This window comes from Carassius auratus, chromosome 16, assembly GCF_003368295.1.
Source record: "Carassius auratus strain Wakin chromosome 16, ASM336829v1, whole genome shotgun sequence".
Classification (NCBI taxonomy): domain Eukaryota; kingdom Metazoa; phylum Chordata; class Actinopteri; order Cypriniformes; family Cyprinidae; genus Carassius; species Carassius auratus.
Genome location: NC_039258.1, coordinates 24418767 through 24442361, shown reverse-complemented (window position 1 = coordinate 24442361; position 23595 = coordinate 24418767). Strand labels below are relative to the sequence as shown.

The following is a 23595-nucleotide window of genomic DNA, read 5'->3' as shown; positions in this document are numbered from 1 at the left end:
GTGTGTGTGTGTGTGTGTGTGTGTGTGTGTGTGTGTGTGTATGTGCGTGTGTATGTGCGTGTGTGTGTGTGCATGTGTGTGTGTGTGTGTGTGTGTGTGTCGACTGAGCTGCTGGCCAGCACACAAACACTTCTTCAAACCCATTAAATACATGCACGGTGGCTCTGTGACCGCGTGAATGAAAGAAGACCTTGTCCATGGTAAGATGATATGAGCGTGTGCAGTAAGTGTCAGTACAACAGTGTGGATCCAGACACATCCGTCTCTTACTGCTGCAGATGCTTTATTTCCTTCAGTTAGCACTCAGTGGTGTTTCTCTGGAGCATGCATGTGTTCATGGTTACAGCATCTGTACAATGATAGCTGTTCACAGATGAATCACTGCTTGTGTTTGCTGTTAGGCTGCATTATTAACTGTGTGTGTGTGTGTGTGTGTGTGTGTGTGTGTCTCGTCTCACAGATCGGCGAGAGGCAGCGTGTGCTGGTCACTGAGGAGTCCTTCGATTCGCAGCACTACGTCGCTCACAACAAGTTCTACGAGCAGGTACAAGCTGTGATACGGTTTACTCTATCTGTTCAGGTCTTCTCTAACTATAATAACCCAGTCTTTGAATTATCAGTTATTTTCTGCTGAATGCAGCAGTGATGTCTGAAGCACTTTCTGGTTTGTATGTGCAGTGATTTGGTCCATTCTGTTCTACTAAAATAAAAAAGCTTTGGTTTTACTCCAAACCTTTCCAAGTTGAGTCAGAAAGACGTTAAAGTAAGTTTCACTTTTAACTTTTAAATCTCCCTGAGAACAACTAAATAAATGAGATGGATCTGGACAAAAATAATTATTTATGAATCATAAGCATTTTCTTTTTAGAAAAATAAATAAGTGCCTGTCTAATTGAGTTTTTAATTTGATCATAAGAGCATATTCCTCAGTGTCAGAGAAATAACTAGGTATTTTCAGTGTGTGCTCCGTGTCTGGGGCTTGTAGGGTCAGAAGTCTACTGAACAACACAAGGTCATGAAGAAAATGTTCAGAGCGTCCATGAAGTCCACACAGTGATTGTGAACAGAGTTTATCCTGTAGATCCACACAGCGAGACACTGGCAGTGACATTAGTATGTGTTCACACACAAAAACAGTGGAATTAAGAGCATTTAGTGTCCGTGTCTGAGGTTTATAATATAACTCACTACATCTCACAATTGTCTTTTTCTCAGAATTCATAACTTTGGTAACACTATTCACGAAGCCCATATTTATAAAGCATAAGGGTATAATTAAGGCATTATAAGGAATGCATAGTACATTATTTAAAAAAAAAAAAAAATATATATATATATATATATATATATATATATATATGTTATATCAACTCATGAATAATCATAATTATAATGCATCATAATACTTATGTATTTGTGGTATTAAGTTTAAGAGTAGGATTATTTATAACACAGTGAACAGTATATGAACTCTCCTTCATGTACAGTATAATGGACTGATCATATCTTCACATTAATATCTGTACAGTATCTACAGCTTGTGAGTGGTCAGATGTCGAGTGTTATAAGAGTGTTTCTCTGGAGCTAATGTTAATTAATTGATGTGAGATTAATGCTATGTTTTATATGGTTATATTTTATTTTGATGGTTCCCTTAATCACCTATAAGCAGCTTTATAACTACATCCCAACTATCTCTCATTACAGTATTAATATACTCAAGATCAGTAGAATCTAGTCTGGTAGGATAAGTTGATGTACTTCCAAAGACGCTTATTATTACTATTTTTTATAAGTGGTCTTTGACTGCTTTAAATAGCTTCAGAACAATGGAAATATGAGACGTATAATACATTATAACTATGAGAAATATAATTCATTGTAAAAGTTGATGCAATGTGTTCATTGTGTTATAAATCATCATACTCTTAAAAGCTATAACCACAAATAAGAAAATATTATAATATATTAAACCATTCTTATGAATATTCATGAGATGATACAACATATAATACTTTTTTATAATGCATTATGCATTCATTTATGCATTTATGTGTTATAAATACAGGCTTCATAGAAAGTGTTACTGAAACATTTTATCTAGCAATTTGAACTTTTTTTTTTCTTGCAGTTGTGTTTTTATATCTTACAATTACAAATTTTCCTCTTAGAATTACAATTTTAATGTCTTGCAATTCTGAATTTATATATATATATATATATATATATTTTTTTTTTTTTTTTTTTTTATCCTCTGTGGAAACAAGCTTCCTAATGCGATCGCTGCATGTGACGATCAGACCCAGGCGTAACTCTCAGATAATTTATTAAAAGCTGGCAGATGAAGACGAATCAGTGCAGGTCTGATGCAAGCGATTCCACACCAGTCATTCTCACTAAACTCAGAACAGATTGCTAACTCATACGTATGAAAGTGCAGTGGAGATTATGGTGAAGCACAACATCTCCAGGTAATCTGACACAGAACTGTTATATGACTTGACACACAGGTGTGTATGAAGTCCATCACACAGGTTCAGAAGAGTGCTTCCTCGGAGGAACACACTGGTGCTGCCTGATGTGTTTAGCATTGTTTCAGAATGCACTCATGTCTTCTGTATTGTTAGAAGGGATTGTTTTCCTTTCTAACTAGTCAATGGTCTGAAGTGAGACAGATATCATCGCCAGTCAGTCTGCTCAGGTTGTCCTCATGGGTCACAGAGGTCACCCGTCTCACTATTGATCTTTCATTAGAATGCAGCAGAAAGCCATCTCCAGCACCATTGATTGAGGACGGGCCGCGCATTAAAGGATGGAGCTCTAATCTGGGATGCAAGCCCTCGGTTTTCTTTTCCTGCCTTTGTTCTCCTTCTTTTCCTTCTTGATCTGCGGCCTCAAAGCCGGAGCGCTCTCCAGAGCGTTTGAGACGTGACTGACCATCCATCAGAGAGAGCCCGGCTTTGCTCTGGAGATCACCATGAACATGAGGCCGATTAAGAGCTCAGCTCAGGTTGTTGGATCTTAAGCCGGTCTGCCTTTGAAACAAACCTGAAAACGGAGCTGCTCAGACTCGTCGAGGACTTACAGCAGTGAGCAAGTTTAAGAGTACTCGAGTGAAAACATCTGCCAGTGTCATTAGATGTTTGACAAGTGGTCTGAAAGAATGGTTCACCCAGAACTGAAAATAGTCACACTGTATTTTAAAGTCACTATTAACAAACCATTAACAACCCATTGAGACTTTTGCCTCAATAAACTAAATTACTGCTTATTAATAGTTAGTAAGGTAGTTGTTAAATGTAGGTATTGGGTAGGATTAGGATTAGGCATATTAGTGGAATATGCTCATTCAGAATATGAGCTTTATATGCACTAGTAAACACCCAGTGTGTTATTTATAGGCATACTAATAAGCAGCTAGTTAATAGTGAGAATTGGTCCCTGTACTGAAGTGTCCAGCCATTTACTCACCCCAAAGTTTCTTTCTTCTGCTGAACACAAAAGAAGATATTTGGAAATAAGTGTTAGCAAACAGTTGATTCATTATCTTTTTTTTTTCCATACTATGGAACACAAAGGGCACCAGCAATTCTTCAAAATATCTTCATGTTGAATGTAAGAATAAAGTTCATATTTTGAGCAAGTTGAGTTTTAATTAAATGGAAATCACTACAAGAATTAAGAATATGTGATGCTTTTAGTAGAGTTTTCAGACCTTCATGTTGACGGTCAGTGACCAGTGTTGTTCAGATGTTATCTGATGGAGCAGTGGACTGATGCAGACACTATATGAGACGAACTTCTGCTGTTAAACACTTATCGACACACACAGATACTCCAGACCTCACTGGTTCACTCTTATCATGTACTGCTTCATATGAGATTCAAACAACACTCTTTCAATGACTACTCTCCACACTGTGATTTCATCTGCACTGTGTATTGTTAGTTGTATTAACCAGTAGTTCTCCTGGTTAACTTCACCCAGTCAGTCGGTGGAGAGGCTCAGGGTTACTCTCTTCACTGTGAACTGCTCATGTGTTCATCAAGGACACGCTCACGGTCTCCAGCGCTTTCAGAGAGACTCGAGAAGTTCAAAGAAATGCTGCTGTGTCCTCTTCCACCGGCTCTAAAACATCGTTCACTTTACCATGAGGAGGAGATGGAGACAGTTTTGGACCACTCTTAATGGATTTCCAGTATGCGAGGACTCCCCTCAATAGATGCAAGACAAAGACGTATGAGCACTTTATCTTTCCCTTTAAATGTTAGTGTTTGACCTTCAGGGTTTGTGTAATTGAATGAAAAAGTAAATGGGAAAATAACTCTTCTCATATTAAAGTATTAAAATTCACGGCACACGTTGGCCGTGGAAGAGATGGAGGAAAAGGAAAACACATTTATTTCCCAGCCTAATTGAAAAGGGTATTTGACAGATCCTCTGATATGCCTGAGTTTTGATGAATCATAATGCGCTTTAAGCTTTCTGCCGAGCCTTTCATGTCTGGGGAAGGTGGTTTTTACGCTCTGGACTTATCTGCCGCTCAACGTAATGAAGGCAATTTCAATGTAAACCCCTATAGATCCAAGCACACAGCTTTTAATCCAATTCAGCCTCCACGCCTGGACTGATTCATCTCCCCACAGACCTCATGCAGATCTGAAGGTCTCGTCGCTCTGGGTCTCAGTGGAAAATCTCAGATGCGCTGGGATAAGAGGAGCAAACTGGCATCAAGAACATGACCGCACACACCAAGAAACAAGATGCTTGCTTGTTTTTTACTCGATAACAACACTGATCAACACTTACAATCTCATTCTTGCTTTTGTGGAAATGCAGAACTTGTCCTGAAGATTGTATGAGAATCTTTAATGAGGCGTTTGAAAGTGATGGCCAATGCCATGATGTGATGTGTCAAGTGCTATTGATCTCCAGCATTTATGCTGTAAATTCCCTTTTCATTTGTATGAGCTGTTTATAATTTTAGTGGTTGTCGTAAACTGACAAATTACGCAGTTGGTAAAAACAGGACTTGATAAGCTGGTTGATGTGGGGTTCAAAGCATAGTGTAGAATCAAATATTACACCAAGATTAGTACAGTGTGGGAAGGGTGTACTATAACCATGTCAATATTAATAGAAAAGTCAGGATGAGGGGAAAATCTTAGTTTTTTTATTATTCAATTTTGAGAAATTTTAAGCCATCCATACTTTAAGATCATATAGGCAAGATGTTAAAGTATTTGGAGGAAAAACGGAGTTGGGCTGTGCGGGAAAAATAAACTTGTGTATCATTAGTGAACTGTGGAAATTCAGACCATGGCATTTGACCCAGAGGAAGCATGTAGATTAAGAACAGAAGTGGACCAAGTACAGATCCTTGAGACACTCCATGATTATTAATACAATTATTTTATAGTGCACCTAAGAAATATATTAGTAATATAGGTTTTGTTTTTATTTATTTTTAATTAATTATCAATTTCTAACCTAAAACCAACAAGGTTTTATTTTGGCAGGTACCAGCAGTAAATGTATTTTATCATTAATGTAGATTTATGCTTTCAGATCGTTTTTATACATTATTACAGTTTGTCGGTCTAAAGGAGTGATTGTGCACTAACAGCTGTCAATCATGTCAGTATGCAAATGAGCACTCTGCACTTAATTACCTAGCGCATTTCTTATTTTGGACATTTTGTGTACCACTTATGTGCATCCCTGTATATAATGCTTATTATGTATTATTCTCTTTCATGCGTCTGCAGGTTCTGGTGCCCAAGAAGCCAGAGTTCAAAGGGAAGATGATCGAGGTGGATATATACGAGGCTGGGAAGCACTACATGAAGGGCCGGCCGGTGGAGGACGCGCAGGTCTTTACCCCCTCCATCGCTCAGCCTCTTCAGAAGGGACAGGTGTCTGGACTCCCTCAGGTGAGTCTGCTGGACCGCCTCAATATGACCGTTTCACATTAGCTCATTCTACACACTGAAGATGGCAGAAAAGTCACAGTGGAGGGCTGTGGAGAAATCTTGGAAAAGTGTCCCTTTCATCGTAGCTGTGTCTTTGTTTTGAGGTGTTTAGATGCTCCATGAGTTGGGATTCAGTCGGACAGCTTGAATGTGTTATAGTAGTGTCATGGTCCTTCAGAGACGAGCAGAAGCTGGCGGAGATGACACAGTGCCTGTCTGCATCTGAAGAGATGGACAAGACAGATTGGAGGCCCTTTCCTCCGGCACAGAGTCCAGACTTCACATTCTGTTTGCAGACTGTTTTACGTTCAGACGAGAGTGTGAAATTGTGAGTGTGTTCACAGGTTTACTGATAATGTGAAACCACCAAACACAAGAATCAGCTATTACAGAATAAGCAATCCAGATCTATGGTACTTTCTTTAAATCTTATATATAAACCATTTATCATAGAACTGATGAAAGACGTCATCCGTGCTAAATGTAAAAAATCATGTCAGTATGCAAATGAGCACTCTGCACTTATTTACCTAGCGCATTTCTTATTTTGGACACACTCTTTACTGCATTAGTTCTGGCTTTGTTCACACAGCGCTCGTTCCAGGACTGAACCCGGCAATGTTACTAGTTCTCTGACCCGGGATCAGTCCTGGAATCAATCCCGGGACGTGTTTGTGTTCACACAGAAGGTGACCCCGCAATTTTTTGAGTGATAATTTAACCAAATACCAAATTCCCGCTCAATTCCATTATGACAACATATCAGTAACATCAAGCTCACTGATTACTGATGCATCATCATTTTGGATTTGGGCATAAGTATAGATGGAGTGATCATTATTTTAGTTTGGTTTGAAGAAGGAAGATCATTTGGGTTGGCTATCCCTTTGAGCAGGGATGAGCTGCTGGTTTGTTGGCAGAATAAGACTACTGATCACAGTTATCTCAAGCTTAAGGTACCAGTGTCTTCAAGAAGTCTTGCAGTAATTCCATGGCAGTGTCTTGCATGAATGCTGTTTTACTCAAATGGACAGGCTGGTTATTGGACTGTTTCTGTCTGGAGTTTGTGACTTTAGAAACCTTGTGTGCGGTAGAGTGAAGATCTAGTTTTACTTACTCTTTGACCGTTTTTTTGTCAAATGAGGGATCTAGACAACACTTATAAACGGTATAATAAAGTCCAAGGCCTTCATATAGTGCAGAAACATCTAAGTGAAGTGTGTCTGAGAGGGGAATGGTGTGAGCGAGAGCTTCTGTCACTCTAATTGGCTCCACACACGTTACTCTGTCCTTGCCTGGAGCTCTTGAGTGTTAACTAGTGAACGCAGTCCTGTCTAAAGACAGCAGATCACAGCTACCAGTACTTACAGAGATCATTCCACACCATTAGAGGCCTCCATAAAACTACAGTCCTGCTGCTGGATGCTGATGAACAGAGCTGCTGACTGGATGAAGAAGACCGGTCCTTATGCTTCTCGCCCAAAGATGCCATGCATCAAGAAAGAGTTGCTTCTTGCAGCTTGTTGTGTACATTCAGACAAATCTTTATTCTTTTTTCTTATTTTCTGAACAGCCTCTGTTAGACTGCTGGATGACCATGATTGCTTACCTCTCTCTCTCTGGTTTTATGGTCTGCCAGGGCAGCAGTAAAATCTGATGGGGTGTGAAATTAAAATGTTATCACATTTTGAAGCATCATTTGATGTCCTCTGTTTGGACGAGTGTTTCTCTCCCCGCTAGAAAAATAACACAGCAGTCACAGATTAGCACAGAATGACAAACAGAGAGCGTTAAAGCAGTCCGATCACTGCTAGATCACTCACTGAGGACACACACACACCCTTCATTCACAACACACACAAGACACTTACAGTATAATAACCAGTAATGATTATTTCTTGTTAATGATATAAATATATATTCTAAAGTTTGGGCTCATTAAGAGGGTCAGAGTCGATATATTACATTTTAACATATTCACGTAGTAATACGGCTTGTTTTTAATTGTGAATATATTTCAGTCTTTCACTGTGTTTTTTATCGAATAATTGCAGCCTTGGTGAGCAGAAAATACTTTTTTAAAACACTCATTATTCCAAATGTTTGATCTGTAGTACTTTTACTCGTATATAAGTCACTAAATGACCTAGGACAGAAATATATTGCAGATATGTTCACTGAATATAAACCTAACAGAGCACTCAGATCACTAGGATCGAGTCAGTTAGAAATACCAAGGGTTCACACAGAACAAGGGGAATCTGCTTTTAGTTACTATGCTGCCTGCAGTTGGAATCAGCTTCCAGAAGAGATCAGATGTGCTAAAACACTAGTCACATTTAAATCTAGACTCAAAACTCATCTTTTTAGATGTGCATTTATTGAATGAGCACTGTGCTATGTCCGAACTGATTGCACTGTATTTTTTGTAAAATCATTTTCTATTTTAACTGTTTTAAATTCATTTTAAATAAGTCAATTTTAAATAATGAAAAGTTTTACAAGTTTTTGCTTGTTTTATTTTTATTATTTTTCTTCATAATTATTTTACTTTTATGTAAAGAACTTTGAATTAGTACGAAATGTGCTATATAAATAAACTTACCTTGCCTTGCCTAATGTTAAACATGATGCTGAAAGATTTAAGGAAATATGTTTTTTTTTTTTTTTGATGTCCATGGTTGTTCATTGACCATAAAGCCTAAAAAACTCTGGTAGAAACCTGCTGGAACTTCTCAAGTGTTTCCGGTTCTGTAAATGCATTGTGACATGTTCTTTTCCAGTGCTCATGGTCATTTTATTCCCTTTTCACTTGCTTGTCAAAAGCTCTCATTGCTTTAAAGAGAGCAGGCCACCTACTACCACAGAGACCTCATCAGAGAGAAAGCGAGCTGATGAAAGCGGTTTAGACTGCTGATTTCTGGAGCTGTGTCTGCAGTGAGGTGGAGGAGGAGCGGAGCGCTGCAGGTGTGAGCTTGTCTTCACTCGCTGACCTCCAGCGCTGATCAACCCTCGAGCTGCTCTCAGATCTCTGAACATCCCACAGAGACACTGTTCTGAACCTTCTGATGACACGCTGAACTGAAGATCCTCTTTACCTCTCAACCTGTGTGACTGTCCTTCAGTGGAGCACAGAGTCAAGAGGATCGACTTACATTTCAGCCTGTTTGTCCTCATGATTGAGGTCTGTAAATACTGTGATTCCTGCGTGACTGAGAAACTGTTCTCCAGGGGTCGTGTGTGTGTGTGTGTGTGTGGCGTTTACACTGTTCTCCAGCAGCCGTGTGTTTGTGGAGCAGTCTGTGACTGTGCTGATGATGTGGAGCACTGCAGATCTGGGACTTTCTTCTGATTGTCTGTGTTTGTGTGAGACAATCTTAGATGTTTCTGTGTTTGTTTGTGATTATTAAGGGCTAATTACAATTGCTAGTGTTAACTGTTGTTAATGAATGGGTCAGGAAGGACTCATTGGAAGATTCCCCAGAGAGAGTGTGTGAATAAGTTTATGCGATGATTAGGTCTTCTAACACACACGTGTGTATTCAGCGCCGCGTGACTGAAACTGCTCTGCTCACTGGAGAGAAACCACGAGAGAGAGATGCAGAGAGGTCCATGGTGTGTGTGTGTGTTTTCTTAGTAAGCGATTGCTGGATCTTTACATCATCTGGAGAGCCTCCTCCGACACTGGCTGTTTCTGAAGGATATGGACACGTCCTCTGTCTCTGGCTTCACCCGTCTTGTCCAACACACATCACATTCAGAAGATTGAAGGACAAACATGACGTGATGGTAGTGTAAGTTGTTTTGAACTGATGTGATGTTATTTATCATCATTGTTTCATTTCAGCCATTTTCTCAAAGCACGTATCGCTGGTCTCTGCAGATGTTTGTTATGTGGTCATCTGTGAACGTCAGCAGCTGTATTTATGTCTGTGGTGAGCGGGTCAGTCAGCGCTGTGATGCAAATGTGGTGTTCAGATGACCTCTGTTTTCAGCCTCTGCAGTAAGTTTGTCTGACATCTATAAATACAGGGAAAGTACATTTGTTAATTACTTGTTTGTCATAAATCAGTGTAATTGCACTCGGGACTTGAGACAAAAATGGAGGAAAGCAGAGAGGCAATGGAAAAAAGAACTTCAAGCGTGTTATGAGATTGTTTTGATTAATTACCAACAGGCGGTCAAGGCAGTTAAAAATCAGTATTTTTCAGACTCAAGTATTATAATAATTCAAAAACTTTATTTAGCGCAATAAATTATGTACAGAATCCTTGTATATATGCTGTAGAATCCTACACATACGTATCCAGAGCCCACTCCAATAGCTTTGCATTTGCACCTTTTTGCATTTTTACTGTCATGATTAAGACAGAGCTAGTATTAGGTCTACTGATCTTTCCTCTTTAGACTGTAGATTCTCCATGTATTGTTTTCTCGTTTTGAAGCGCTCTCTCTTTGTGATGATGTAGACGGTTCAGCAGTTGAGACCCGCTGCTTGAGCTTTAGACGTCGTTCCCTCTCATCGTCTCCTCCAGGTCCTGGATGTTGTAGGCCAAGAATTTTATGTATCACAAACAGTAGTTTAGCAAATGTTTTTTTCTCATCTTATTGAAAACATGATATTATACATCATCTTAAAAAGCCCCATTTCAAAGTTGCCTTTGTATCTAAAGGTTTTGAGAAGGCGGTTTATCATCATTTGTTGTACTTTTTTCAGTCAGGTTTTATGTCTAAATTGAGAGTACAGTGTGTGCTCTTTTAAAAGAGAATAATTATTTATTGCTTGTGTTGACTCAGAAAGTGTGCTGTTCTTATTCTCCTCAAACAAACAGCAGCATTTGATTCAACATAAGATTCTTTTGAGAATTTGAGTCAGTGGATACTGATCTGAGGAAGTACCCTCAAATGGTTTTCTCATTTAAAGGACAGTAGGTTTTGTAGTCTGGTTAAATTCTATCTCAGATCCTGCAGCCTGTGTTTGTGGGGTTCCTCAGGGGTCAATTCTGGGCCCATATTGTTTTCTTTGTACATGTACAAAAGGTTGCTTGTCATTTTATTTCATGTAAGATGTATTACAAAAAAAACTTGCTTTTAGGGGTGCTCCGATCACGATCGGCCGATCGTTAATGCGCATCTCGTCAGTAAAGCCGGTTTTCTAATTAGCGGTTAATTCCATCAGGTGCGTGATTTCACCGTTGTTAACTGAGAAGATGCGCCAAAAAACGCTGAAAATGAAGTGGATTTGCACATCTTCTCTATTAACAATGGCTCTGTGTAGTAACAGCTGCTCTATGTGAAATCACGCACCTGATGGAATTAACCGCTGATTAGAAAACCGGCTTTACTGACGAGATGCGCATTAACGATCGGCCGATCGTGATCGGAGCATACTTTTTAATGATTTAAAGCCGGTTATACAGGCTTTTAAGTTGTCAAAGTTGTATTTGTGTCTGAGGGATCCTCTTGTTCTGTTTAATCATCTTCAACTTCTACAAAATGTAATAACTAGGCTTTTGACTGGGACTTTGAAGCAGGTCGGTGCTAACCTTGTTGCATTGACTTCCAGTTAACTTTAAAGTGCAGTTAAGAGTTTTAATGTTTGTTCTAAAGGCCTTGCATGTCTTAGCTCCCAATATATATATATATTTCTATCTTCAAGTTTATCAGACAAGGCCACTGAGGTCATTTCAAACATTATATAACCTGTCTTTGTGAGATATTAGATGCTGTACTACACTGGGTCATTTTCAGTCATGTTTTAGGGCACATGTACTTGCCCAGGCATATGGTTGAGCTAGTAGTTAACTGTACCTTAATTTACTATTGTTTGGTGTTTAAAATTTTATTTTTGTTGGGAGTTTTATTTTTTTTTTTGGATTTTTGTTATTTAAGCTGTTGAACTCTTAACAACTCTAGTTGTTTTCAAATGTGCTATACACAAACTAAACAAACAAACAAACATTTTATTCCATTATTTTTTATTTCATTATTTCATTTATTTGTTACATTTCTTGTTTAAGAGTTATTTACATAAAATAGTAAATAGTAAACTGTTATACGCTTATTGGTTTGTGCCTTTTATGGGATTTAAATTAATTTAACATTATTATTTTTTATTTTTTGAAATTTCTGTAGACAACACAATATCATTATTTACTTGCTCACAATGATAATGTGGTTTGGTGGTTTTTGTTACAAGGCTTTGAGTTGTTAGTGTATGTGCTCTGATGCTGATGTGGGCTACACACACTGACGAATGTCAAAGCAGTCATCTTTATTTTCAGCTCTGCTTCAGCGTAGAAGCTTTTTCCTCTCCAGCATAACCCCGTGTTTGAATGTTGGCAGTGTTTATTTGGGTTCAGCTGTGTTTCACCCCTGCGGTGAGAGAGAGAGACCGATCACAGACTGTGGTGTGTGTGGATTATCACCTTCACCGGCGGGAGATGGTTCAGGCGTCTGGAGACCCAGCGTCCGTGTCCTTGAGCCTCTCACCTCCTCTGTCTGAGCCGCCACAGTCTATCGACAGACGCTCAGTTGATTTGTGTGTGTGTGTGTGTGTGTGAATGACGCAGACGTGGATCAATGCGGTGTCTGGACGTGGCACACACTAGCGGTCACTCTAACTGACATTCATCAGAAGAGGAGAAAGAGCAAGAGAAAAAAGGAAAAGATATTGGCAGACGGAGAGAGTAATGGAAAGAAAATGAGACTCATTCGCTCAATATAAACTAGACTGTCTAGTAATGATTTGATCTTTTAGTCCTGTGCTTCTCAACTACTTTGTAACACCAGAAATCAAGTGCATTGCAAAAAAAAATAAGCATTATTAGTTTAATAGTTTTACTTAGTTTACTAGGTTTTTGGGGGAAGTCGTGGCCTAATGGTTAGAGGGTTGGACTCCCAATTGAAGGGTTGTGAGTTCTAGTCTCGGGCCGGACGGAATTGTGGGTGGGGGGAGTACATGTACAGTTCTCTCTCCACCCTCAGTACCACGACTTAGGTGTCCTTGAGCAAGGCATCGAACCCCCAACTGCTCCCCGGGCGCCGCAGCATAAATGATGAACACTGCTCCGGGTGTGTGTTCACAGTGTGTGTGTGTGTGTGTGTGTGTGTGTGTGTGTGTGTGTGTGTGTGTGTGTGTGTGTGTGTGTGTGTGTGTGTGTGTATGTGCATTTCGGATGGGTTAAATGCAGAGCACAAATTCTGAGTATGGGTCACCATACTTGGCTGAATGTCACTTCACTTTCACTTTTTTCCCTTTAAGTATCAAAAGTTTGCTTGTCAAATTATTAAGTTCAAACATTTGAAAGTCCTTAAAACAAGGAGCATATATATATTATTATTATGTTTTTATTTTTTAAGTAAAACAGAAATGTCTTTAAAATTAAACGCATAAATGTATAACCTTGGCAAAAAAATATGCAATATCTTTAACATGGCTTGGGTTGAACAGGATACAATTTTAATGAAATTTTGTTTGTAAATTTCTCTTGAATTTTGCAACTGGCTAAAGTCTATTTATAGTCTAATTATACATGATTATTTGGTTAGTGTCATGTTACTGCTTGTAGTTAGCAGTGTTTTTCCTGCTGTCTGTAAGCCTCAGAACTGAGACACATTTAGTTTCAGAAGTTCAGAAGTTCACAGAGGTGAGAAAACACAAAAGTCTGTCATTTAGTACACACACCAGTATATGATTTAAACCTGAAGGGCTGTTTTGTTCATCCAAATGTAGAAGTAGATCCAGCATGAGGTGCTAGTCAAAAATATAAACACAATGAATGGTTTAACCCTCGGCATTATGTCCTAATGGTTTGAACCGTCCAAATGTTATTTTCAGGTTTTAACCAGGCACTAGTCAGTGCCAGACTCGAGGATCAGCATCCCATCAGCCCCTGCTCCTCTGTTACAGTAAATAGGGTTCTGAAATACAGTCTCTCTCAGCTATGAGCAGATTATTTGATGAAAGAGCAAGAAGCTGAGGATTTGAGGAAGGGTTTCTTTGCATGGCTTATAATATATGTAGCATCAGCAGATAACTGGAGCTCACAACTCTACTGCTAAAGAGATATTATCCAGTAACACTGCACCAACTTCATCACAGGATTCCTGTCTGGGATGAGATGTGTTGAAGTAATTGCATTGATATTTGCTGAGGGAAGGTAAGCAGTACAATGGTATTCCTCACACGGCTGAAAGTTTTAAAGGGCTCATATGATGTGATTTACATTTATTCCTGCTCTTTAGAGTGTTACAAGCTCTTGGTGCATAAAGAAGACCTGTAAAGTTGCACTGACTAAAGTCTCAAACCTAAAGAGATATTCTTTATAAAAGTTTAGAGTCAACCACATCTACCTAAAACGCCTCGCTTAAATACACCTCCACATTTCTACACGGAAAGATTTGCATAACACCACCCAAATTTTCACGCAAAGAAAGAAGGTGTAACTTTTATTCTCGTCATGTTGTGGAGAAGTTTAATCGTGAAAGGGAAACTACTTTGTTTAGTCTTCTAAAAGAGGACATGACTAGAAATCAGTGGTTCAGTTGTATCTACAACACTGTTCCAGAACAGTTCAAACCAAATATTCAGATGTGTGCCTAAAATGCCGGTGTCTGTTTCTGTAAAGTGTGGCAGTTCCAACTTTACAAGGTGCTTCTGACTCAGTCTGTAAGTGTGTTTTCATATGTAAAGGATGTTTCACTGATGATTCAAACAGGAGTTTTGAGCAGTGTAGAGTAGAGCTTGTTGTTTGTCGTTTCTCTGATCACAAATGCAGACATGGTTTTGTTTATGTTGCGCAATACGCAATGCAATCCTTAAAAAGATATAAGTCATTATGATCAGTAATTAGTATGTGGAAAATAATGTGTTTTTTGAACCTAAAACCACATCAACACATTGCATTACACCAAATACACACAATAATGTTATTTTTAGCAACATCATATGACCCCTTTGATACACTCCATTCCTCTGCGCTCTCCCATAGTGCAGGCAGAGACTAGCATTACTCAAGTCTAACCTCATGTCGACTTCAGACACTCTCTAGAGCAGAACATCCCTTGGATTATAATATTCATCACTGGAGACCTCCAGGGTTCTGTTCTAGGCCCGCTCAAGTGGGAATACAGACTCCACACAAACTCCCAGGAGAAGCATTTCACATTGAGTCAGATTTTTCACAGCACTGAGGATAGTCATAGCAAAACGGTTGACTTGTTCATATTTGTCTTTGAATGGGAGATGTCCAGTACAATGGGAAATTGAATAACAATTCTGGTTTTGTAGAAGGGGTGCTTTCAGAATCTCTGGCTGTGGATTGTGTGCTTTGAAAGAGCTTAGGTGTAAGAGCAGGAGTTGTGGGATACGATCTCAGAGGTGAGGTGCTGATTGAATGAGGCTCAGTGAGTCATGCAGGGCGTCTGTGGGTGGAGGTTCGGCTACATGATCCACTCTGTGAAGCACAGTGATGGTGTTTTCCATTCACATTCAGACGCACTTGGCAGAGGAAGAAACCATCTGGAACTCACACCTGTGACCTGATTCACACTGAGGAGCACAGATGTCACTAAAAGGGCCACCATACCTGCCACTCCTGTCTGAATAAGCAGCGTTGCTAACTTGCCACCCACACTCACGGTTAATGCTCAGATCACCCTGTGATATCTTTAGTCAAGGCTTCATGTGATAAGTACAGTCTCCCAGGAGAGCGTTACACTCTTTCTTTCAGTGTTCCAGTGTTAGTACTGATGTACAGCTAATTTCAGCCTCCGCTTGCCCATGTTTGGTATATGTTCTATATATAATGCTCGCTTGCACTTTATACTTTATTACCAATGTACACTTACTATAGAGTTAGGGTTTGGTTAGATTAGTCGCATGTAATTGTGCATAATTTACTACATATAGTCTTATCTAGTTTTAAGTCACTGGCTGTTGGCTAGAAGAACAAGACCTAATTGAGACATAGCATACCCCTGCTTTCCCACCCTGAATTCTAATGTTGAGATCTTTTATGTCATGACAAATCAACACAAGGGGTAAAACACAAGCTCACCCATATCGAGAGGGCAACCATCCAATCCATATAAACTCTCACAGGCCTGAGAATAAAAGACATTACCGTGAAAGCGCAGATGTGGTGAGAGGAGAAATTAAACATTGAGACAAGCTAGATACGTGCTGAATATCCCTGCAAAATCAAGTTGGGTAATGGTGGGATGAGCAAGATGGGCTCTCCGATAGACTTCCTCCAGGTTATGTTTGAAGTTGATTCATGCTCTTATCATTCTCAGTAATGATGTTTAGTGACCCAAAGATGCCGAAGATGACCCATCTGGCCAAATGTTTGCCACCTTCACTTCCTGAATCTATAGAAAGGCAATAGATAGTGAGCTCCAAGAGCATATCTGCAACATGACAGCCTGAAATATTGAAATCATGAAATGACCGTTCAGACTGAGGCTCTATATTTAATCACAGGGGTACAGAAATGAACAAATTATTGGGTCAGCTGTCAGGCCTGTCCTGATGGGAGACATCGACCCATTACTGTGTCCATTATAGATGAACCTTTAATGTGCCAACACATTAGATAGGACACAACTTCCAATTACAACCATTTTACCCTTTGAGTCCCTGATGTGTAAGTGTTTAATTCTCTGGCCGTTTCAGAGCGTAACTGCCCTCTATCAGTGTCCTGTCAGAGTGATGTTGATGGATGACATCTGGACTGTACTGCACACATTCACTTTCCATCCGTGCGTTCTCATGCTCCAGTGATGGTGATGATTTAATATTTTCTTTAATGCAGGAAACCATAAACTCTTTCATCAGTTCCTCTGTTGTTGTCACAGTCATAAGGAATAATCTTTCTCTTTTGAGTTGCGATTAGAGCAGGTAATGATGATGATTTGAGTTTTTAATGGCGTTTCGTTTCTGTTGAACCGCCTGTGATTGTCGCTGAGTGCAGGTGCTTCTTTCGGCTTTCAGCGGTGGAAGAAAGAACATAAAAGTAGAGCATAAAGCTATTGAATCCTTGTTTGCATGAGCACAGGCCCGGAGACGAGCTTTAACATGCAAAGCACAGTATGAATCGTTTGAGTCACTAACACAGCAGTCACTTGTACAGTCATAGATATTTCACTCCTATCACTGTTTCGCTCCATCTGCCTGCTATTTATCTTCAATTCTGGTTTCTTCCACAGGAGCTGAAGGTGACCCATCAGAATGGCGCCTGTGCCTCGGTGGCTTCCTCTGCGCTCGTGGGACGCTCCTGGAGGTTTGACGCTGATGGACTCAAGCTGCTGTCATTGGGACTCGCTCTGGCTGCAGTAATCGTGGCTCTTGTGATTGAGAAGCTCCACTGACTCCACGTGTCACACGAGGCCTTATAGAATGAGCAGCAACCCAAGGACTCAAAGCAGTGCTTGAATGAAAAGTCTTGTTTTAAGGTCAAATAAATGTAAATGAGGCTGGATAGTTAGGGACATTTCATTTTAAACTGCTAAATAAAGATTCTGTTTAAATTTTAAAGGCTGAAACCCATTTTTCTCCCGAGTGACGCCAGCCATTGTGATGTTTTAGAAAAGCTTTCATTTTTTGTCAAGTCTTTTTTTTTTTTTGTAGAAATCGAAGCCTCTTTGCCTATGAATGAGGACAGCTTGAATGCGTCTTTGGCGTTCTGTTCATTTTCAATCCCAGCAGTCTTTCATTCTCAAGCCAGGTGTCTCACTGTTGGCTTTGGGCTAAGAGCAACAGACTCTTCCCGTCTTTGTTCCCAGCATAAAGCACGTCTAATAAATGAGACTCCACACTCTCAGCTCTGTCTCCTGGGTTGTATTTCTGGAATGTTTTCTCAGGGTTTTTGGCATGAGGAGGTCAGATGCTTTGTTTTGCACTCTTGTCAAGCTAGTGTGTTTTTGACCTCAGTCAGAATACTGTGTGTATTATCATCTGTGCTCTAATATGCCAGATTAATTGAAAATATAATACTGTTGTTGACAGGACGAGTGTATATAGAGCCATGTACAGTAGGTGGCCAACCAAAATGTGATTTCTGTTGTCGCTGTCGCGTCTGCAAAGTGCATTTGCAGCTTTTGACCACACTTTAACCACATTTTCGCAAATAGCCATCAGCTTTGACTCACCGATGTGTTACATTTGACGGCTGCAGTTGGGGAAAATGAAAGAAAAACACTAGTTAAAATATTTAATATTCACAGAGGAAAGTTTATTACTTATGTGCATTTCTTAGAACAAATTCAAGAAGGATAAATGTCAAGCACCTGTGCTTATATTTTTCTCTAATCTACACGGTATTACACCATATTTTAGATCAACGAATAAATTAAACCTGCACGATTTAGCTAAATTGTTGAAACGCTAAAGAATGGATGGATTAATAATCCCTGTAAATCCTCACAACCTTCGTGATTTTAACATCTTTTTTCTTTCTCCCAATTCTGTTCTTCTCATTCGACTTGCTGTATGTTTACATTCACAAGGCCATCAACATGGCCGCCACGTCCCAGAATGCAACGCGTCGCCCAAGCCCTATACGGGAGAAATCCAAATGTTTCCATATTCGTGATGTTGCCCATTTGAAGCTTAACTATTATTCATTAGGTAAAATAAGCGTTGTAGTTTACGCGTGTTTCAGTATTGACGTAAAAAAATCATAATGAGCAAAAATATGCAAAAGTGGACCGCTGCTCATGCAAATGGCATGGTGAACAACTTCTCTGTTTCCAATGAATATGTTTGCATGAGGAACCAGCGCGATCAAACAGCCGAAACGGATAATACTAATTTTTTTTTTATCACACATTAAAGGCATAATTCGAGTTTTTAGCAAACTCCATGGGGGCTTTCATGTGTCTTGCACTTTCGTCGGGCCACTCTGCCAAAGCCCCGACTGGTGGAGGGCTCCCACCTCCCGACTGCATCTCTAGAGCTCAGCCACAGTGATCTTTGGGTTCTTCTTTACCTCTCTCACCAAGGCTTTTCTCCTCCAATAGCTCAGTTTGGCCAGACGGCCAGCTCTAGGAAGGGTTCTGGTCGTCCCAAATGTCTTCCATTTAAGGATTATGGAGGTCACTGTACTCTTAGGAACCTTAAGTGCAGCAGAAATGTTTTTGTAACCTTGGCCAGATCTGTGCCTTGCCACAATTCTGTCTCTGAGCTCTTCAGGCAGTTCCTTTGACCTCCTGATTGCTCTGACATGCACTTTAAGCTGTAAGCTCTTATATAGACAGGTGTGTGGCTTTCCTAATCAAGTCCAATCAGTATAATCAACCACAGCTGGACTCAAATGAAGGTGTAGAACCATCTCAAGGATGATCAGAAGAAATGGACAACACCCGAGTTAAATATATGAGTGTCACAGGAAAGGGTCTGAATACTTAGGACCATGTGATATTTCAGTTTTTCTTTTTAATAAATCTGCAAAAATGTCAACCATTCTGTGTTTTTATTTCTGTCAATATGGGGTGCTGTCTGTACATGAATGAGGGAAAAAATGAACTTAAATGATTTTAGCAAATGGCTGCAATATAACAAAGAGTGGTCTGAATACTTTCCATACCTACTGTGTGTGTGTGTGTGTATATATATATATATATTAGGCATTATATGTATTGACTGTTTAAGAACAATAACATTCATAAGAGCCTTTGTGTAAAGGTCTTTCTTAAAATTTTTGATGAGTAGACTGTAGCCTTAGACTATCCCACATTTTGAAATTAACTCACTGTAAAAAGGATACAATGTTATATTATAATGTTGTTTTTTTACTTCTTCATCCTTTCATCTGCGTTTACAAACCAACATTTTACAATTACAGTACATTCAGCTCGCAATCCGTCCCTTTGCGCCACCTGGCAATAGTTTTGTGAATTATTTTAACATGCGACTGACTTGCAGTTAACGTCGTGGCCCTGTGGTGGCAGTACACGCGGTATTACCCATTCTGGTTGTCCACCTACTGTATACTTTGTGCTCAGATATTATGGGAATACAGTGCAGTAAATGTAAACATTATGCCAAACCCTCATAAGCAGTGTTGGCTCATCGGGGTAGGCACAGCTTCCCCAAAATTTTGAGGTGAAAATGATGGTGATTTAATGTTAATAAAATTCACCATTCATTTCAGTTCATGTCTCGGAGTGTATATATTTTTGATTGTAATTTCAGTTGTAATACCATTACGTGAAAGCTCCTTTTCTATCGCGATTGTTCTGAATCTGCTGATGTAATTACAACCGCTAAGTGATAGAGAAGGGGGAGGGGTGCTGGGGAAGAGGTGAGCGCTCGTGCCTCTGTTGTTAAAAATAAATATCTGATTAGCATCGAGTGTTTAATTTCAGCGCTGAGAAGTGTTGAGAAGAGGAACATCATAGAGGAGGCTTGCCTACTTTCTGATATCAACCAATCATCATAGAAACGTAAATTACGTGCTGTTAGCTAACGTCTCCCGTAGCGGCTGCGCTGATAATTTACCAAGTATTTATGTGTAGCGATATCGAATATTTGATCGCTAACAGATCTCATTCAGACAGTATATATACAAACTACAAATGAAGGGAGCTAGAACCATAGGCTACAGAAGTAGGCCTTATTAGCACAACAGGAAGCTTCTCTTTTACCACAGACTTTGAAGAAGGGATGGATGTGTGTTTCAAGTGATAGGACAGGTAAGTGAATTTATATTATCTTTCTGTGTGTGTGTGTGTGTGTGTGTGTGTGTGTGCATGCTGTTCGTCCCAGGAATAGTCTTGTTTTATGTTGTTTGTGTTCAAGCATTTCTACAACAGATGCTTTGTTAAAATGTCAAATATTTCCATTCCTGGCTCAGTGCGTCGCTCCTGAAATCCCCCACACAGCCGTCTTACCTTACTCCCGCTTCTGCTGAGTGATCTGAGTGGGCTTTTTGGAGTCGGCTCTGTCTACGAGACGTGTGTGATGACGAGACATACGTAACCTTAAGCAAGCGGAGGTCCCTGGGCGCGTTTGCAGTGTCGGCTGAAGCCTTAGTGGAGCTGACACTGGTCCGCTGGGATGTAGTCAACGCTTCTGGTGTGCCACGCTCTCCAAACATCCCTGGAGGATCATCTGCCTCCTCAGAGAGCGAGAAGAGCGCTGATGAGAAGAGACCGCGGTGACCTCCGCACCGTGGAAATGCCAGTGTGTCTCTGAGCCTGGAGACAAAGATGCTTTCCTCAGGGACTCTGGATTGTTTTCAGATGATAGAAATGAGCTCTTCTCTCTTTGTTCTTGTTTCTTGTAATTAAGTCAGCAAAGAATGAACATTCACTCCATTTTCTGTCTTAATGTATATATTTTTTTTGCTGTCTGCATGCGGTATGGTTTTGGACCTGATTTGACCATCTGAGGCTAATTTTCATCTGATCCTAGGCCAAAATTGTTAGTTTTTGATGTCTAGTTTGTGTTCAGATCCACTGTGATTAATATTTAGCTCTGATGTAATTCTACCAGTGTCAGAAGTGTGGCTTCTTTTATGATGAATGTCAAATCAAGAGCCAGTGCTGACGCGATTAGTAAACAAAAAGAAACCACCATTCACTCCACACTCATCCTCTTCATATTTCTTTTGAATAAGATGTATTTTGGATGTAGGAAGTCAACAAAAAGAAGAAATTAATAAAGAAAACATAAATGTTATTAGAATTGGGGAAGTTGCTTTTTCCTAATGAAATGAGGCTTGTCATCACTGAATGTCTGGTTTTAATGAGTATTGACAGAGTATGGAGGGTTGTTGGGTCTGACTTTAATCCTGCAAGGTGACATGGCGGTACAGTCTCAGTAAAAAGGTACAGAACTTGAGCAGTTACCTTTCAAACCGTGCTAAAATGTACACTTTAGGTACTAGTTCTTTCCCCAACTGTAAATTGCTTTGGATAAAAGCGTCCGTAAAATTGCTAAATGTAAATGTAGTATGTACTTTTAAAGTATCTTTAAGTTCCATCTATGTATCATTGTTTGGTAAATACGGTACAAAGATGTACACTTTTACAGTTTTACCCCAGTGACCGCTTTTCGAGTGTAGAGTTGTAAAGGACTTGTAAATCGTACAGTGTTCGCCCATCTTTATAGTTGTCATAACTTAATTTGAGACTTCTCAAGTGGCTTTGGGAAAGGGAAGCTAATTGTCAAATATGTTCCCTTATAAATAAATAAATTATAAATAAATAAATGTATGCATTTAGCAGACGCTTTTATCCAAAGCGACTTACAGTGCATTCAGGCTATGAAGTTTTACCTATCATGTGTTCCCGGGGAATCTAACCCCCAACCTTGTGCTAGCTTGCTTGCTAACGCAATGCGTCACCAGTTGAGCTACAGGAACACTACCCTTGTTATACAGTAGGCTGCGACTTCAGTGTCTCAGTTGCCTATTTTAGTCAAATCTGTCACAAGACAAACACTCTTCTTTCTGTGCTTGTCAGACACTTTAATATCATATTTTTGTGAGTTGAAGGAATATGCAATTTTGTGAAGTAGGTGATTTTACAATGACTTCTAAACAAACGCTCAGCAGTCTCGTGTGTTTTTGGTTCTGAATGATAGCACAGAGTCCTCCGTGCACATTGTCTGTTCTTTTAAAGCAGTTTCTGTGGCTGGCTTCTGGGAGAGCCTGCAGTCTTTCATTGTGTGGTTTAATTGACAGCCTCACAGATGAACTCTTATCTTAAAGACGAGAGAGAGCGAGGGCTCTGATTGGCAGCTCGATGCCGTGTGTGTGTGTGAATATCAAACCGCTTTTGTCCACAATAAACACAGCCGAAGGGGAATTGTTCAGCTCCGTCAGGACAGAGAGGATGACTCCAGCTGAAGAAGACACACATGCATGTGCTTACAGCATTAGTGAGGAGCCCCGGCTGTCGCTCGACCCATAATGCAGTGCAGGAGTGCTGCCAGCTCACTGTTTATTGAAGGTGTTGAAAGTTGAGTGCTTCAGATAGCTTTGTGAAGAGAGCTGCTGTCAGTTCAGCCTGAGGGAGCTTCTGCTCATAAACACGCGTGTTTTATGTATGATCTTGTTTCCTTTTGTGCTTATTGAAGTCTGTTATATTGAGGCATCAGTGAGCGCTCTCTCGTTCATCTGTTTCTGAACACCACGGAGGAACAACGTTTGATTCCAGGTTTGTTTACTCAAGGCAAGGTTATTATCATGATCAAACACCTTTAAAAACATTTCCGTTACTTGGAATCAAATAAACATGAGCTAACTTCAATCAGCCATTTGCCAAGGCAACATTTCTCATTTTCATTCAGTTTCTAACTTCTACTATAATAACTGAAGCTGACATAATCAAATATGTAATAGAATAAAAATAATTAATAAAACTCTCCCTCTGTATACATATTAGAGCTGCATGGTTACTTGTTAAAAGACTGTGATCTGGACGCCAGACGATCTCATTTCTGATTCTACTGATTGGCCTGAGTCTCATAAACCGTATTCAGTCTTGTTCAGACCTGTGTTTGTGCTGCCGCTGACACAGAGAGAGCAGTTTCCATGTTAGGGTAAGAAACAGCGCCAGCGTTTAAACCGCTCTAAACTAATCTGTGTCTGGATTTTGATGTGTAAGACTACA

The 23595-nt window shown here is 39.8% G+C and overlaps 1 protein-coding gene across 1 annotated transcript in view; it reads left to right on the top strand.

Annotated features, from left to right (window-relative positions):
• The window catches only part of LOC113116593 (threonylcarbamoyladenosine tRNA methylthiotransferase-like), a 157639-nt gene extending 139841 nt beyond the window's left edge, over window positions 1-17798 (top strand). Inside the window, exons 10-12 of the mRNA XM_026284832.1 lie at window positions 461-544; window positions 5770-5934; window positions 17185-17798. Coding sequence (XP_026140617.1) covers window positions 461-544; window positions 5770-5934; window positions 17185-17346 — 411 coding nt within the window. The 3' untranslated portion in view covers window positions 17347-17798. The remainder of the gene's footprint in view (window positions 1-460; window positions 545-5769; window positions 5935-17184) is intronic.
• Window positions 17799-23595: the final 5797 nt, after the last annotated feature.